The sequence below is a fragment of the Pipra filicauda genome, unplaced genomic scaffold (genome assembly GCF_003945595.2).
Source record: "Pipra filicauda isolate LSUMZ 115617 unplaced genomic scaffold, ASM394559v2 scaffold37_size4185640_pilon, whole genome shotgun sequence".
Lineage (NCBI taxonomy): Eukaryota > Metazoa > Chordata > Aves > Passeriformes > Pipridae > Pipra > Pipra filicauda.
This window is the reverse complement of record NW_024104509.1, coordinates 886074-903835: the sequence shown is the minus strand read 5'-3', so window position 1 is coordinate 903835 and position 17762 is coordinate 886074. Positions and strand designations below refer to the sequence as shown.

At 41.5% G+C, this 17762-nt stretch overlaps 1 protein-coding gene across 2 annotated transcripts in view; it reads left to right on the top strand.

The window, feature by feature from the left end:
* The first annotated feature begins 9402 nt into the window (after window positions 1-9402).
* Window positions 9403-17762, top strand: part of PCSK5 (proprotein convertase subtilisin/kexin type 5) — a 261077-nt gene continuing 252717 nt past the window's right edge. For both annotated transcript variants that reach the window (XM_027729025.2, XM_027729030.2), the window contains exon 1: window positions 9403-10093. In XM_027729025.2, coding sequence (XP_027584826.1) covers window positions 9896-10093 — 198 coding nt within the window. In that variant the 5' untranslated portion in view covers window positions 9403-9895. The remainder of the gene's footprint in view (window positions 10094-17762) is intronic.

The window sequence follows — 17762 nt, the reverse complement described above, 5'->3', positions numbered from 1 at the left end:
GTTGGCATATCAGTTGCATTTTATAATTGTATCCAAAATTTTAAAAATACCTGAACATATTCTTAAAGGAAACCTGATGGCACAGATATTGTATCTTCCATGTGAACCACTTAGCTGCATGTGAGAACTCAATTAGCAGCAAATGGTAGACATAAGTTTGCAAAATATTTTAGATAACATTTCAATATAGTAAGAGCAAAACCTTGAAAATTTGCTTTTTAGATATGTGGAATTTTGCCTGTAGACGTCAGGTGAAGATATTTACGAGGTTAAACAGAATTGGTTTTATTATTTGTTAGTTCTGGGACTGCAAAAATATATCTTACATGTGTGTGTATGCTATTCAGCCTTTTATCCCCTCTGTTCCCCTCCCTAAATAGCTCACAGACAGGGGATACATCCACATCCAAATGTGAAATAAATATTCTAATTATAAAGGTCTGACAGTGAGCTGCTGTACTCACATTGTCAGAACCTCCAGTACAGTACATCCCTTTTGTATTGTCTTACTGGAAGAAACAGATCCAAGGAGGTTCAAATTTCACAGGTCATTCTCCTTTTGAGACTGTAGTAAGAAATGCATAATATAGACAATTTTACATCTTAACAACTTGGGGACCTGCATCTGTCTTTTGAGAGAATTTGCAACTAGTATAAGATAATGCAGGATAAAAAAAATAAGGAGGTTTGCAGTAAAATTGATGGAGTTTATAGGTGAGCTGTAAGCTATCTTCTGTATGTTTCCATATCTTCCTATTCTGTAAGCTATGCCAAACAACAGCACAAATAGGACTGGATTCACAGGTAAATAAATACATTACACACACATATACAGACTTTCTTAACTTGGCCTGCATCTGTATATGAGACTGATTTTAACAGCCTTTAATACAATGTCTCTCATTAATGTCAAATGGCTATTAATCAGACCCCTGATCAAGCAGTTTGACACTAATGAGACTTATTTTAGTAAGGACTTCCTAAAAGTTTGCGTTTAAATCTTGAGGTTACTTGATCTATAGCAAAAGCCCATGTGACAGTCAATGAAGGACATCAGTTTTCTGAACATGTTTGAAAAGGGCAGTGTGAGCTTTTAACTTGACATGTCTAACGCACAAGAAATGAATAATGTTGCCTGGAGCTTCCAGTGTGTCATAGCAAGTAGAGGGTCTGCAGGAGAAGAAAAATCTTAGTTATGTTTGTAACATTTGGTTTCACACAGGCAAGCATGATAGGCATGAGAGGTGGCTCACAGGGTTATGAGATGACCTCAAGTCACCCCTTGTCATTTTCATGGTCTTCTCCTAATGCATACAGGAGGAAAGAGGCAAGGAGCAATACAACAGCACACATCAAATATGTCTGGGATTTAGCTGTGCTGTTGCACTGAGGTACTATATGCTGCACTTGGTATAAATTGAGTATATCTCTTAGTCACCATTTCCTCAAATTGCTTTCCCTGGTTGCTCCAGGGGCAGCATAGCAGCCTAGTTTTCCTAATAATGATTTCATCATAAAGCCAGAATTCTGCTCAGATGATTTCAGCAGTTTTTCACAGAATGTCCAGCTACATTTCCGAATGTAGCTTTTCTGATTTTGGCTTAGTTTGTTTCATGTACACTTAGAGGTGGTTTTCCAACATATTATGCAACATGTTATCTTTAAAAAAACTTCTTCGAACATCTGGAGATAAAACTTCTGAAATAACAGTCACATTTTCATCATTTTTAGAGTCTGTCAGGCTTTGAGTTTCACTTTCTTGCCTTTCCAAGAATAAAATTGGTAATTTCTTCTGAGTTTTATCAGGTCACTCCAACTTTCTGTGATAGTCCCTGTGAATGGATTTCATTATCTAGAAAGAAGTTTCCTTGAGACATTTAGTTGCTACAGCTGGCTTCCATGTGTTAACTTCTCATCCTGACAGCATCTCTCTGTGATACTAGAGATGAAAAGCTTGGCAATTGTGTTATATTGTTTTCTTTGTTTATGTTTTCCATTTCATCCTCACCTGTGGTATTACTGGAGCTAAACAAAGCATGTTCTGTTGGAGGAGGAATTCTTGTTCTCTCTCTTCAGCAGTATTCAAGCATCATTTCCTGTAGCTGAAGTAACAGTTACAATATTATTCAGAAATAGTTTCACCATCTTTGTCATCCTGAGACCGTCTTGCAGTAGTGTTAACAAAATGTGTCTGCGCATCTGAAGAACCTGAATCAGGAATGAATACATTTGGACGCACTCCAGAGATAGTCAGTCAGTGTGGTAGTTATGTGACTTGAATTAGTGCCCTCCCACAAGTATGCTGGAAACACATCACTCTGATTCGGTGAGCTAGATACTGTTCACTATATACTCATGTAAAGCTAGATTATTTCTTCTAATGACAACAGAGTGTGATATACAGTTAACCAGAAAACTGTCCCAGAACTAGAGCTGACCAAGCAACTCAGAACATAAAACTGACCAAGTGAGCACAGGACACTGTCTATTGCATGTTGCTGGATTTGTCTGCCACACTGGAAGTAACAAGACTGAGGATTTAGTTCATTCTACTTTTTACTAAATGTCCACTAGAAATCGTCATTTCTTATTCATTATTTTAGTGCTGGGAAAGATTATATTTTTTTATGGTTTTGTTTACTTCATGGGTGGATGGATAGATGAAGTAAAAAGTGAAGTAAGTGACACAGGGTATACCAAAGTCCATCCATGCTGGCAAGTTCTAACTGATCATATAAATCAGAGGGTATTACTTCACTCTCTGATGGTACAAGTATCTCCTGATCAGAAGGAGGTCTTCAAAAGGCCCAGTTTCTTTTGCCTCTCAGGGAGAGCTAGCATGGATTGAACATTTTAAGGTGCTGTCTCTCAGGATCCCACAGACCTTGTCCAAACCATATTCTTAGAAAATAAATTGATGATTATAAGGTTAATTTGCTGCATAGCGCTTCAAAATTAGCATTTTAATGTCACAGTCATACAGTGTGCGTATCTGTAAGCATGATTTTGTTGCATTTGTGAGATGCTCATGAAAGGTTCAGAACTTAATGAGCTGGTATATTGGTGGTGGTGATAAGCTATAAACTGTACATACACTCCTTATATTGTGAACATTCAAGTTTATGGCTATGACCTAAAGAACTGTCAAAATCGGTTCACTTTGCAACATGGAAACAACATCAAATTCAGGGTGGCTCTCCAGAGATGCTTTTTTTCTTTTTAATTAAGATTTCGGCAGTGTTTTTGGGAACTGCTAACTACCAGAACTACCATTCTGTGTCTTAAAGAGGTCCTCTGTCTCATATTTGTTTCATGGAATAAATGCATTTTTCAGCATGAAGAAAAGCAGTGTAAATGCAAAGGGCCACAGAAAAGTGTCAGACTTTTAACAAGTATATTGTTCTCATTTGCTCTGTTCGCTCTTCAGTTGCTCAGCTGCTGCATCAAGAATTTAAAAATACAAATATGTGGCTCTGAATTACCCAACTGAGGAATCAACACAGAAGAGACAAAAAGGAACTAAGGCTGACAAGAAGTGAAGAAAGAGTAGAGTGTTTATGAGTGCACACATCCAAATCCCTCTTCTCCCTCACAGGTTGCTTCTTCCAGTGCTGGTTTACACATAAATATCACTGTGCTGAAGATTCACCAGTGCTGTAACTTCTGATTCACTGTAAAGGTACTGTAGGACTATGCACTTTGAACATGGACTACCAGTTACAGAGCACCAGGTTATTCTCTATCATGAAAAGATTATACCTCAGAGAGGATTTCTCAGCAATTCTGTATTACATGCCATCATGGTCATTCCCATTCACAAAAACTTTCAGCTACAATGGCTTGTAGCTTGTTTTTCATAGTAAACAGAGGAGAGCACAGAGAATAACATTCCAAGAGTAGGATGTACAGAATAGATGTCTTGGAAATGAAGAGCAGAAATGATAAGATGGACAAGAGCAAAGAGAAAAATCCTCCCACCAGCAGAAAGATGAGCAGAATAGGAAAGGGAGATAAACTACAGAAATGGGGGGTGGGCAGGAAGAAGAAAAAGATATCACAGAATATTTTGAGTTGGAAGGAATCCACAAGGATGATATGAAGAAGAAAAATTGGGAAAGGAAAGAGCTTTCATCAATGGATTGTTTTGTCCTTTGCATGAAATCAAAGAACACTAAAGAGGCCCTGACAGAAACTGTCAGTACAGCTCTGCTCTTTCGCAGGCAGAGTGCAGAGGCATCTGCAAAGATGTGCATTTTCTCTATCCGTAAAAGAAGCACCAGAATTGCCTCCTTAGCAAATTGGCACAGTAGAGCGAGTTTCTGAGTTATGGGATCAGCATCATCCCTTTGGAAATAAACTTTACACACAGTGTCTGTAGCTGGGCCGTTCTTACTGATGTCTATGTTTCTGCCCTTCATCTCCTTTTAGACTTAAAATCTGCCAGGATGTATCAAACATAGCTGAATCTCTTTCTATTTTTGTTTAAAACTAATAAACAATTAATGGGAACTTCCATTTTTGCAGTCTTGGTATTGGTTCAACTATACTACAGCAGGGAAGAGCACATACAGTTCCACCTACTCTTCTGTTTAGTAAACTGTTTGACTTCTTCAGTATTCAGGAGCAAGTTATCTGGTGAATGGTATCTTAGGAGAAAAGGATGTGCCACAGCTATGCTCTTGAACTCCCTAAAGAGAGAATTATGACAGAATTATAACAGAATTATTTATTATTCAAACACAAACAAATAGAGGCTGTATGTCCTAAAATACCCCTTCTCAAACTCTTCCTTGTCTGAAATACAGAATTAAAAAACCTGCCATACTTTCTAAACTATAGGCTGGTGTTCTTCTAGTCTCCTTCCCCATTAATAAACTCACCACTTCCAGGTCATATCTTCTGTTAGACATGGGCTAAGTAGTAAATAAGATCTTTTTCAATTCAAGACCCAATAAATTACACTGAACTAGTTTCATGCAAAAGAATGCAGGCATATAATTCAAAGGAATTGTACTGGAAGGAATGGAGAGCCCCAAGCTAAAGGGATGCTCTTAAACGACTACTTCTATTCATTATCTGTGGAAAAGGTGCTCAGGTTTTCTTACATATTAAAGACATGACTTCCGCTTCCTCTCACAACAACAGGGTAGAGAAGACAGAAGATTAAGTATAATCACTCTATCATCATGAAGTTACTTACTTCATGTACATATTGTGACAATAGAGCACCTGAACAGAGATAAGGGAACCAGAACTCAGAAGACAATTGCACCTCTAAAGAAGCTGAATACTAGTGAAGGGTCTGCAGCAGTCTCTGAGAGGGTTTGGGGTACAAATGGAACCAGTCCAACTAAAGCTCATGAAATGAGGGTGGGCCATGCTGGAAGATGTGAGATTATACTTTTTCTCTTTGGGTAAGGACATTTAGCTACTATTTTTAAATGATGTTTTTGAAATTGCATTGGATTCTCACTTGCCACTGGGTCACTCTTTTTAGCCACATGCCATCAACAACATATTGGTGTGAGAAAAGCATAGTAGCATTTGATGGTTTCTCTAACACTATAACAGGAAAGGAAAATCCTATAGATACTTAGAGTAGAGCTGAGTTAGCTGTATAGAAAAGGGTAGCTACAATAATTCTGGCTCATGGGACAATTTAGAAACAAGTTAACTGGAATGTTAACTCCAGTGAACTTGGGTGAATAATACCTTAACTTCTTTCACATGGATGTATTCACTCAGATAAGTTATTTCAGAAAAAAAGATCTTTCTACCATCACTTCGAAGGGGCCTATGATAATTTCCATAGTTAAAATTCATAGCCAAACACGATAAATGTTGGTTTTAAACTTAGTTTTTCCATATATTTGAGATTCTATGACTGAAACTTTACAATCCGATGAGAAGTTGGAGATGGAAAATGTGCAGTTGTTGTTCTGAAAAGAACTCAAGTTTCAGTGTTATAGGATGCTGTGTCAGGCACTAACGTCAATTGAAAAGGTTCCCTGCCTCGACCTTCCTTATTTTCTCTCCATGCCTTAGCCATTCATCCTAGCTGTGCACAGTATGTTATCACTACAGTTAGTACAGCTATTTGCATTGTCAACTAGATCTCTGAAATAAAAAATAAAACAAATAAAATAAGAAAAAGAGATATGCAAATTACAATTACTTTAATGACAGTTTGGATTTCAGCCCAAAGAGACACATTTGCAAAATGGAAAGATGGCAAACAAGCATGCTGGCACAGGCATCAGTACAAGCAGAAGGAGTCTGATGGCTTTGCAACAAACACTAGCGTCTTTTCAAATTATGCCTGCCAGTATGGTCACAACTATAAAGAGGTGGGAGCCACTGCTTCAAAAAAAGATAATAAACACAATCAGAGATGGAAAGGTAAGAGTTACATTCTGTCGACAGGAGGAATAGAACAGAAAAGTGGACAGTGCAGCCTTATTCATAAAATCAAAATAAAATCCACATAGCATATGAATAAGGCAGCATCAGTCCAATTTCAGTGATCACAAAAAGCCCAGACTCACATCTATTCCTAGGTCCAGACTCAAATTCTCATTCTTTACTACCAACAGACGAGAAATAAAGGATTCTGCCCTTTATTTCCTTCAGCATATCACTGAGTTTCTGACAATAAATTGCCCAAGGGAAAACAAGGCTTGGGTTGGAACACACCTTGACACAGGACTGCTCTACCAAACCTCTATCCCAATTTCTTTCTCTTCCTTCCTTTCTCGTGCCCCAGATTCTGCATCCCAGCTGAGTACTTTCACTCATCCTTTTCACCCTCTACATTCAGGACAGAAGGTTTTTCTCCTCTGCATTCCCAGAAAAATCATTAAAAAGTGCTGTCAATTATCATGTTCACTCCTACAGTGACCAACAAGAAGTGGGAACAGCAATAAGAAGTCATGCTTTGCTGTGGACTGCACACAGGGTTAGGTATGTAGACCCTACAGTCTACACACTAGGAACAGTGAGCCAGTGAGGGTGAGCAATCTCAAAGTATTGGCTGATGAATGCGAAAAAAAAGGTGTCTAACGTACAGGTGAAAACTCTCACTCAAAATTTGGACATACATAGTGGCTTTTTATGAGAACAGTGAGGTACTCAAAATAAGGATCCTGCTTCAAAGGATAAGGAGACAGGTGTTTGCTAAAGAAAAAACTACTAATAAAGTTGATCATATGTAAAAACAGTATTTTACCAAAAAAAAAAACAAATAAGCAAAAAACCCCAAAACTTTATTCTTTTTAAAAGCATTTGAAGTTAAAATACGTAAAATCAGAGGCAAGCCTGAAGCATGGAAAACTGCAGATCAAAGAGCTGTGTACCAGCAAATTAGACCGTATAGTGGCTGCTGTCAAGTGACCTAGCTGCACTGTTTATAAAAAACAGTAAAAACAGTTATTCTTGAAACTAAGGAAATCCAAATACTCCTTTGGATTCCAAACTATCCATCTAAGGCAATCTTTAAATGACTCCCTGACACAACCTCCACTCTCTGAAGATCTCCCTACTTTCATCTGTTATGGCCCAGACTCTCCCACTCCAAATGATGATATGTATCCCCAGTCCATTCTTAAAACATTCTCTGTTCCAGAAGGTCTTCAGGGGCTAGCACATCTGCTTGCAGGACTTCTTCCTGGAGGAACCTGAGCTGTCACTTTTTTTGAATTTATACGAATGCCCTCTGTGGTTTCCTCCTTAATTATGACCCTGGGGCGCCTAACACATCTCTGGAGCATGGATCTGTGAAATATAGGAAAGTCCTGGAAAGCTGACATGAACCACAGCGCAGAGGCTGCCAGACCTGATTAGCCAGAGGGATTTTCAGGTTGAGAAAGAACTAGAAAGGCAAATGGTAGCACAAACTACAGGGAAAAGTACTAACAGGGAAGAGCAAATCACTGGTAAATCAATTTTCGAAGATATCAAGCAAACAGGGAGGTAGAGAATGAATTTTCCTCCTTTCTCCCCTTTAAAAACAATCAAAGTATGTGGGAAGATATTAGTTGCTAGTATAACACCAGTGCATAAGGGGAAAATGAATGAACTTAAGACAGAAAATCATTTAATTGGAAAATGTGGCTTTGGCTCTGCATTTTACTATTTCTATTTTATTAGGAAAACATCAATTTTAAAGGTAGGTGCACAGGTCTTGGTGAAAGAAAAAAGGAACTCCATGTTACTGTATGACTTTCTGTAAAGCATTTAACTTCTCATTCTTCAGTGAAAAAGAGAGTGACAGCTTCCTAACTTTTGCCCACAAAGTCAGTCAACTTTGCCTACACCTTAGGTTCCTCAGAGAAAAAAATCCCACAACATTTACATTACTAAATTGCAATAGTAATTCTCATGTCCAAATTCCTTCAAAACCTGCAATGGATCTTCAGAGCAGGTCTGAATTTCTGGACTGAATTTTACAGACAATTATTTTAAATCTCAAACAAAAGGAAGTAGATCTACAGGTTGCTCGAAGATACTGTTGTGGCTCTACGATTTAGTCCAGTTCGGGCTTCACTGGACGGACATGAGTTTTCTCTCACTTCCTCCAGGCAGGAGTACCTTCAGTACAGGTGGTGCGTGGGCCAGCTGCAGCTGACCAGCTGCATCTTCTCTGGGCCCACAGGCGCTCTGGTGCTGGAAGTGGTTCCCAGCAAGCTTGCAGAGCTGTTGGCCAGCTGCACGGGGACAGGAACAGGGGAGCACTGGGAAGGCCGTCCTCCCCATCTGGGTCTGGACAACCCCTCCTCTGCCAAAGTGGCAGCCACCCACTTTTCTTTCTGCACAGGGTGACCATCGGACAGATGGGCTGTGGGGGAAAGCTCAGCATTAAATGACAACGTCCAGCGTCTGTAAAGAGAGACCAACAGACGGGCTGACGACACAGCCCGTGGCTGCCGGCACAGCCCGTGGCTGCCGGACAGGCGGCAGACAGGCTGTTCCTGTCCTGCCTGCTACTCAGGCTCACTCTCCTGGGGCCGGAAGGGCAGACCTGGACGATCGGGGCAGCTGGGGATCCCCCCGGCCCCTCTTCGCCCCGGGCACCCCGCGAGGGCAGGGCCGGGAGGCCGCCGCCGGTGCCGGGCACGAGGCCTTGCTGCAGGCCTCGCACCTCGCCGCGGCTGCCGCAGCCCCGCCAGCGGGGCGGCAGCCTCCCGGGCCGATGGGGAAGAGGGAAGAGCGCTCGGGGGCAGCGACGCCCGGGGCCAGCTATAGCCCGGGGCCCGGGAGCGCAGAGAGCAGCACAACGCGGGCCCAACGCGGCTGCCATTTCCCCTGCCCTTCGGCGCTGCGGGAGAGAGGGCGGGGAGAGGAGGCGGAGGAGAAGGAGGAGGGAGGGGAGAAGGGAGAGGGAGGTGGCCGAGCTAGAGTGCACTGAGGCGCTCAGCTGCCAACACTCACACATCGCCTGCCGCCGGAGTCCCAGTGGTCCTGGGGAGCGAGTACAGGCGAAGAAAAGCCAGACGCGGGAGAGGAGGCTGAAGACCGCTTGGCAGGGGGAAGGAAGTCAGAGCGGAGGGAAACGCGGAGAGAGGGAGAAGGAACCCTCCTTCCCGCGGAGAGACGACTTCCCATATAGCTGGGGATAGAGGGAGAAGCTGGCGCTCAGGAACTGTGAGAGAAGCTTTCCGAGCAAGTTACCCCGGAGAGCGACGGGAAGAGAAGACAGCAGCAATCACTGATCAGAACCACTATTCCCAACCCCTCATCATTTAACCCCCGGGCGGTTCAATGCACTACTCCAAGCTCTTCCTAGTTTCCTCCTCGGGGTAACTTCGGAGGACGCGCCGCCGGTGCCCCCCGGAGGTGAGGAGAAGCGTCTCGGAAGAAGGAAGAAGTTTTGTGGGGGTTGTGTGCTGAGGAGGAGAAGATGGGCTGGAAGCGCCGCTGCTGCTGGGGAGGCGGAGGCGGCGGGGACCTTCTCTGCCGGCTCGCCCTAGTGCTAGGGTTCCTGCTGCCCGCCTGCAGGACGCGCCTCTACACCAACCACTGGGCTGTGCGGATAACCGGGGGGCTCCCGGAGGCCAACAGGGTAGCGAGCAAATACGGATACGTCAATATAGGACAGGTAACCCTACTCACAACTACTTCCTAGCGGGCGCCGGCGCTGTGGCCGGCAGGCGGGCGGCAGGGTGCGCTGCCGCCGCCCTGCGCCGCCGGGACAGGGGCAAGGACAAGGGCAAGGGACGGGCAGCCCCGCGGCCGCTGCCCGACCCCGGCCCCGCCTCAGGCCCCGCCGTCGCCGCGGGGCGGCCCGCGAAGCCGCCCGGCGCCCCGGCCTCCCGGCGTGGGCCGCGGGAGGTGATGCGCGGAGGCAGGTATGCCGGAGGGGTTGGGGCTGTGGCCTCCTCTTACGAGGCGAGGTGTGAAGCGGGGCGCGGGGCGGGAAGGGGAGACCGTAGGCGAGGGGCGTCCCGCCGCCGCGCTGCCTTCGCGGCGGCTGAACTTCGCTCCGCCGCGGGCGCCCTCCTGCCCCCACCTTGCAAATTGAAAAGCGCCGGTAGAAGAGGAGCTCGTTGTGCAGCGAGTGCCCTTCTGTCTCCCCGGCAGCCAGGACGTGGCAGCTGCGGCCGCGGGGGGCGTCCCGACCCCCGCTTTGGCGGGGCGTGCGGAAGGAGGTGGTGGCAAGGGTGTCCCAGAGCGGCTGCTGGACGTGTGGCTGCCGGCGGGGTTCCGCGGGGAAGGAGACCGCACCAGAGGGCCGGGGCCGTACCTGAGCTCGCTAGATCCACACATCACACTGTCAGAAAATTCTTGGATCCAGGCAGATTTAGAAACTGCAAGTGAGTAAACACTGGATCCCGTCACACTGACTTAATGCTCCCTGCTACAACTAGGCACAGTTCTGTATAAAATGTCCTAACACTGCTTTTTCGGATGGTGTTTATACTCAGTTTTTTGGTTATCCCTCGCAATTGCCGTCAAAATATGAATTGTATGTATAGGATTTACAAGGGGAATGCCGAAAAAATAAACAACTCCATTGTTGTTTACAACTTGGGTGTAAACATCCAAGTACACTCTTTCTAGACAGTTTTTATTACATGAATTGAAAAGTCAGAAATGAGCATTTACAGGTACAGAAGGCTTCGTTTTATACATGAAATTCACACAAATGCAGCTGCATTTACACAGCAGGCATTTCATATCAATCAGATCAAAGTGAGACCCGATTGTTATTGTTTTAAAATGAATTCCCACTTCCAGCATCATTGACTCAAAAGTCTGAAGCGTATCTCCCACATGTTCCCAATCATTGCAAGCCATAAGACAGCTGTGCAGTCTATTAAGATAAATAATTTACATGAGAGAAGCTGGAAAATGTCACTAAGGTAGCACAAAATACGATGTGTAAAGATGCAGTTACCTAATGAAAAAATGACTACCAACTTCTCTGTTGTAGCGCTTAGGTGAGCAGGCAGTGCTACTTCCAGTTGGATGCACAAAAATTTGGGACCGAGCTTTCATGTAAAAATTGAACTACTACCTTGAAACTACCCTTTAGGAATCCAAGCACAAAATTTTTTTGCATTGATCACTTTTTTTGTGTGTGTCTTACACATGTCTTTTACTCAAAGTGTTTGTCTATATTCCTATCTAGGCCATTATATGCCCAGTTGGTTGCAGGATGCACTTTTCCTGGTTTTTAATTTTGTCAGGCTGGTTGGCCAATTCAGAGCCTGCCTTTTTATACTTTGCATATCCAGACCTTATGTTGAACTAGGAAAAGAATGTAGTGAGCCACAATAGTTTCTTATATGTCGGTGAAAGTGCCATGCATACAACTAGGAGATATCAATAATGGATAAATTTCTGATTGGGTATACAGATGAGAATGAGAGAAAATAGAGACTATAAATAATGAAAAGCTGGAAAATACTTTACTGGGTATACAGATAAAAAGAGAGCCAATATACAGATGTAAAGAGAACCAATACCTTTACTTAGTTATAGGGGTAGGGAGAGTGCTAGTCAAAGACAGATATAAGAATATTAAATGATGAATACATGAGAAAGAAAACTTCCGTAATGGCGTGAATTAGACTGATGGGTTACTCCTTACCTTCTGGCTGTAACTAGTCTTTAATAATAAGAAGCACACGGTGGGCATATGTGAAGAAATTCCACAGAAGTTCCTGTATGTATTTTGGAATGGAGTAACTGGGTGCTAGATGTCAATTTGCTGTGCCAACATATGTCTTACCACTACTGTAACATGCACTAAGAAGTGGTGTGCATTTGCACAAAGTCCTACACAGGTTTCCTTTCATGGCCATTGTTCAGTTTCTGATAACTTCTTGCAAAATTATCTCCAAATGGTATGTCCGTGACAGCACATTTATTATGTTGGTAGTCAGTCTAATGTTTGTTCTTTTATTCCCTGCTAGTGCTTGTACAATTTTCATCATACTGCCCTAGTTGCTAGATAGAATTTATAATCTGAGAATTTAGAGTTTATAAAATAATCCAAATGGCTGTGGTCTGACCATATGTAGTTTAACACTTTAATATATATGGTTTAAAGCCTGTGTAAAATAACTATAACTGTATTTCTTAAACAAATAAATAAAGTGCATTGTTTTCTATAAAGCCTCTCAATCACTCTTTGTAGACTGTATGTCTTGGTAAAGATGGGTAAATAGAGTAAGATTTTGGAGAAAGTAACTTTTGGAGAAAGGGAGGGGCAGTCTGGATTGATGAGTTAGACTTGCCTGTAACAGGCTTTTTGCATATATTTGGAAAAGCAGGAAGATATTTGACACAAAAGAGAAAGTGCGAAAGAAGATGGGAATAGGGCAACTACCCACTGTTTATTATTGAGAAACAATTGCAAGTAATTTTAAAGTCTCTTTTTGTGAGATGTTGAAAGACATTCTCTTAATTGAATACACTATGAAAATACTGAAAGAGATAACCAGTATGCAGAATTTTCTCATATGAAAACATTGAAAGAGATAACCAGTAAGTGGAATTTTTTCATAGGGTTACGCAGTAGGTTTAATATTTTTGGTTAAATTAAAATTAAAAGCTCATCTCTAAGAAGGAAGTGTAAAAAGTTAAATCCAAATTCCACTACAGCTGTTCCAAAGAACCAACTCAGTACAAATTACCCAGAAAAATAATCTAATTAAAATGTTCAAGATAAGAGGTAGTGAAACTGTATAAAAATGGAAGTCAGTTGCAAACCAGGAGTATTCTGACAACAGTTAATTGTGTGATTAGAGGTGAAGAGAATAGTGGTAAAGAGGAGTTCTGAAGGTCTTACTCTTAAAAGCCATTCTGTTAATTTTGTATTTGTGGAAAAATGGCATTGAAAAGTACACGAAGTTGATCAGTGGAGACAAGATAGTAGATCCAGGAAGGCTCTGAATTGTAAGCACTGGCCAACATACCTTCTTCCAGGTTTTGTTATTTAATGCATTCCTGGTAACAGGAGGAATTTAAGTTTCCTCTTTTTTTTTGATGCTTGTGGGATTTGGAGAATGTCCAGCTGAGTCTTGAAATACCTTTCAAGTCCATTTTTATTGCCATGGTGGAGCTGCAAAGGCTACCTGAATGACTGGACAAGTCAATCAGAAACAGATAGCAGAAAGGAGTGTTAAAAGAGGCCTTGAGATCACCTGCTGGTGAGCAGTGGAGAACTCCTTCTACTCACACCTTCTGCTAAACTCTTGTTGCTCTCAAACTTCTTCTGTGGTCTCCATGTCTTGTTATGGAAACTTGAAGCTTTAGCTTCTCTGTTTATTGAAAAGAGGAGCTTTGCATTAATTTTTAGGGGACACAGCATAACAGAGAAAGAATCCTCTTTTACTCTCTGTTTTTCTAGGCTATATGTTTTGATTCCTGTTTCCTACAGATGCTGCTTGTTTATCTTCTGTTTCCTGTATTGCCAATGTAAGGTGTGTCTCCTGTGTTTCACTGGACTTTAAAATAGCATTCATATGTCATATCGGGATGTAAATACATAGGGGTGACTTCCTCTTCTCTCCCCTCCCCTTCCCCAATGTATTGCAAGCTCTTCTGGCCTACCCTTGAAATGCAATTAGTAGTTTCTCTAGCAAGCAAATCCTTCTCTTGTGAAAAAAAATCTGTTCTTCTTTGGGTTTTCTAAGACAGTGGTCTGGGCTAGCAAGTCCTCTGGGACTGCAATAAGGAAGTATAATGCAAAATAGCCAAGGAGTTGTTCTAAGTTACATGCTGGATACAGCAATTTGGGGTATAATGCATCCCCCAGCAGATTCCTTGCGGACATGTTTTCTGTCTTGCAGTGGCTGCATAAAGCAGACCTTTCTCTTAGAACAAAGTATCTGTCCCTGACTTTCGGAAACATTTCTTCCACTGTAAGTAGCCGTCAAGGATTAAGCATATAGTCTGTATAGCATGTTGTACAATTGGCTTAAATATTGTGACTACTTAGCTGTCAAGTGCCAGGAGTTTCTTGTTCAGGCAGTAGATTTTAATTGAAGGTTCAGGAGCACAAGAAAAACAGGCAGTTGATACCCCAAAGGTGATTGAATAATGGAAGAGATAAAAATATCTTATCTGTGGCTCCAACAGGGGAGATAAATACTGCATTATTTAGTTCAGGAGTAAACTTCAGATCCTTCTATTCCTTTTTTCTTTCTTAATTTTAGGCAGGGACTGAGGATGGGTTGGTACTTTTCCAGATCACATCTTTCCTCTCCTAATAATATTTTTCCAGTAGTTTTACTTTTCTGATCTCTTTCAGAACCTAGTAGCTTACTCCCTGCCCTTGACAAGTGACAGACTACCCTGTCCCTCCAATTTTCTTCCTTCAAGGAATACTCACTACAAGCCAAAAGATACCTAAGTGTGCTAATTTTGACGTGTGACCTAGGAGTCACAGTTAGATATTCAGATGTGGTTTTTTAAATAATGTAAATGCTGATGTGATTTGCCAGTACATATTCTGTGGTGGGAGGTTTTTTTGGTATTTTCTTGTTTGTTTGTTTTATGGGTTTGCTTGGTGTTTTTTTTTATTTGGGGATTTATAGATTTAATTCCAGCAAATCACATGAAGAATTAGTAAATATTAGTTCATTTTAAACCTGAGGTTCCAATGATGGCGCAGAGAAGATGTTGTGTTACAAGGTCAATTGATCAGAAAAAATAGGAGGAATGACTGTTTTTCATTTTCCAAATGTATTCCTGATGGAAGGCTGAAGTAAATTTTGCAAACTAAATAATTCAAATTGGAAGACAAGTAAAAAAGCATTCAATTAAGGAAAAAGGAAGATTATTTTGAGCTAAAAAACCTAAATGAAGGCTGTTGTCTTCAGCAAAGGAAGGAATTTGCTGTTATGGTCTCCACCACTTTACATGGATGTCTCCGAAAGGGAGGATGATAGGCCTCTGTGTGCAAAGTTCAACTACCTCATAATATAGGCAGATAATAGAAGAGACATACACCTTAAGAGCCTGGGTGGTCACAGCATTGAAACAGAGTATACTCTTACTAAAATTTAATACATATAATAAGTTTAATGAAGTCCTGAATATTAAAGAGACAGGTATCAGGACTATGGTATTAAAAGCATTAATGTTAGGTGTACTCTAAGGTGTATGCGCATGCAGATATATATAGTGGGTTACACAGATACACCACGGAAAATTGAATTTTCTCTTACTCATAGCAGAAAAAAAAGTACATTTAGGGACTGGTAGAGAATAACCACCAGATAGAAAAATATTTGAAAAATGCAAGTCTGAAACGAAGTTTTTCTGAGTGCTCACATGCCACAGAACCAGTATACCCACACATACCGGAGACTACAAAGGGTATTCCATGGCTTATTACTTCATACTTAGCAGAAGTTCTCTTGTCTCTGCAGTTAAAAATGAGATGGAGGAGGGAGAGAGAACAGAACTTGGTACTACTCTTTAGGAGATGGATGAAGAAAAGGAATGGCTTCAGATGATAGAGGCAATCTAGTAGTCTTTGTATGCTGTTACAAAATGAGGAAAGATGAGAATCTTGTTTAACAGCATAGTAGTCAAGCTACAAATTATGTGATGATTTTTTTATTTAAAACCCTTAGGAAAACACTAAATTATGCTTTTGAGAGTAACAATTAGTTGCAAGCCCAACTTACAAATGGCAACATTTGTGTAAACTGCTTCTGTCAAACAAAGTACATAAAGAAGTGGGCCAGACTAGGTTAAAATGGAAGAACCAGAAGAAATCTGTAAAACGTATCAAGGTAAATCAGTAATGCATACTGGTATACGTAGGTCTGGTATGACATCAGTCATGTCTGGTATGATATATAACCTCTGACTGACAATGGCTAATAGCTGTAGATGTGAAGGGCAGGAGGGTCATCATTACAGATTGGTTTGTCCATTGCAGTGCCCTTAAAGAGAAGCAGCTGTGCCCACATGTTTGCTGGCAGATATATGCCCAGTTTTCAAAGGTCTTCAGTAAGGAAACTCCACGGCGCCTGTCTGTGGTCCTTATGCGCTGCCCCAGGGAAGTCAAAACTGTATTAGTCTTTCTGAAGTTCAAAGCCTGTGTTTCTTGTTTCTCTATGAACATAAAGAGTAGCAACATCAGAGAAGTTGTAGCATTTCCCTCTTCCTGTCACCGACTTTTATAATTTTTTCATCCATGCTCAGTCCTTACCTTTGTTTCATGTAAGCCAGACTTTCACTGACCAGTCATGCTGTTTGACTCTGGTCTTTCTAAGAGATGCTCATTTTGAGCAAATAGCTGCCAGATCATTACAGCTGAATACAGCATAAGGATTCCTTCAGCTGTCTTCAGGATAGCACGCCTATTTATATAACCCATTACAGCGTTTGTCTATCCTGCAGCCATATGACATTCTTGACTGAGTTCAGCCTGTGATCTGCTACGGTTCAGATTGGTTCTGCTAAATTCCTAGCCCACTGTTCTCCCCCCTGAATTTATCCAGTAGGTTAATATTTGTTAGGTTAGTACCTTGCTTATGCCTTTACTGAATGTTGTCCTGCTTTTCCAGACTTGTTTTACAGTGTCTGTTTTGAATTCTGTTCCTGTCCCTCGGTGTGCTTGCATATCATCTCTGCTTCTTCATGTATGTTATCTTCCATGCCAGCGTTCAGGTCACTAGTTGAAATGTTGACCAAAACAGTTTCTAGAGGGGCTCAGTCATACAGTTGTTTGCTGCCCTGCTGTAATAAATAGATATATTAATCTTACTTACATAGTTTTGACCTACTGTTCCATAGTTTATTTTTGTACTCTGCTTCAGGAATTTGGAAAGTACTATTACTCAGGTGGTACTTGAATATAGATAAAGATTTTAATTTGCAAAGCATCCACTCAAAATAAATATAAAAATCTCAATAGCATTGGATTGGACAAGATCATTATATACCTTAAGGTGTTCCTAAGTAGAATTTTTACCCCAGTTTTAAACTAGTCTGAAATTAACCAGGTTTAAAAGTGTTATGGGTTTTTTTTCCCCCAACTTACAGACTGAATTAGTCATGACCAGTGTATCATATGTCTGTTCTTGTGCTTAAGTGGCTCATCTGTTTCATTTGCAGGGCCAGCCTTTACTTTTGCTTCTGTAGCTTTTAGTTTTGTATTAGAAGATAGACTTCTCACTCTTACAGTCATCATAATTGCTGTGTTTTGATTGACATCTGTTTGCCTCGATCAGAAATTATAGCCTGCTTGTATACAGTCTCCCCACTGCTTTGTACAATGCCATAAATAACTCTCTTTCTCA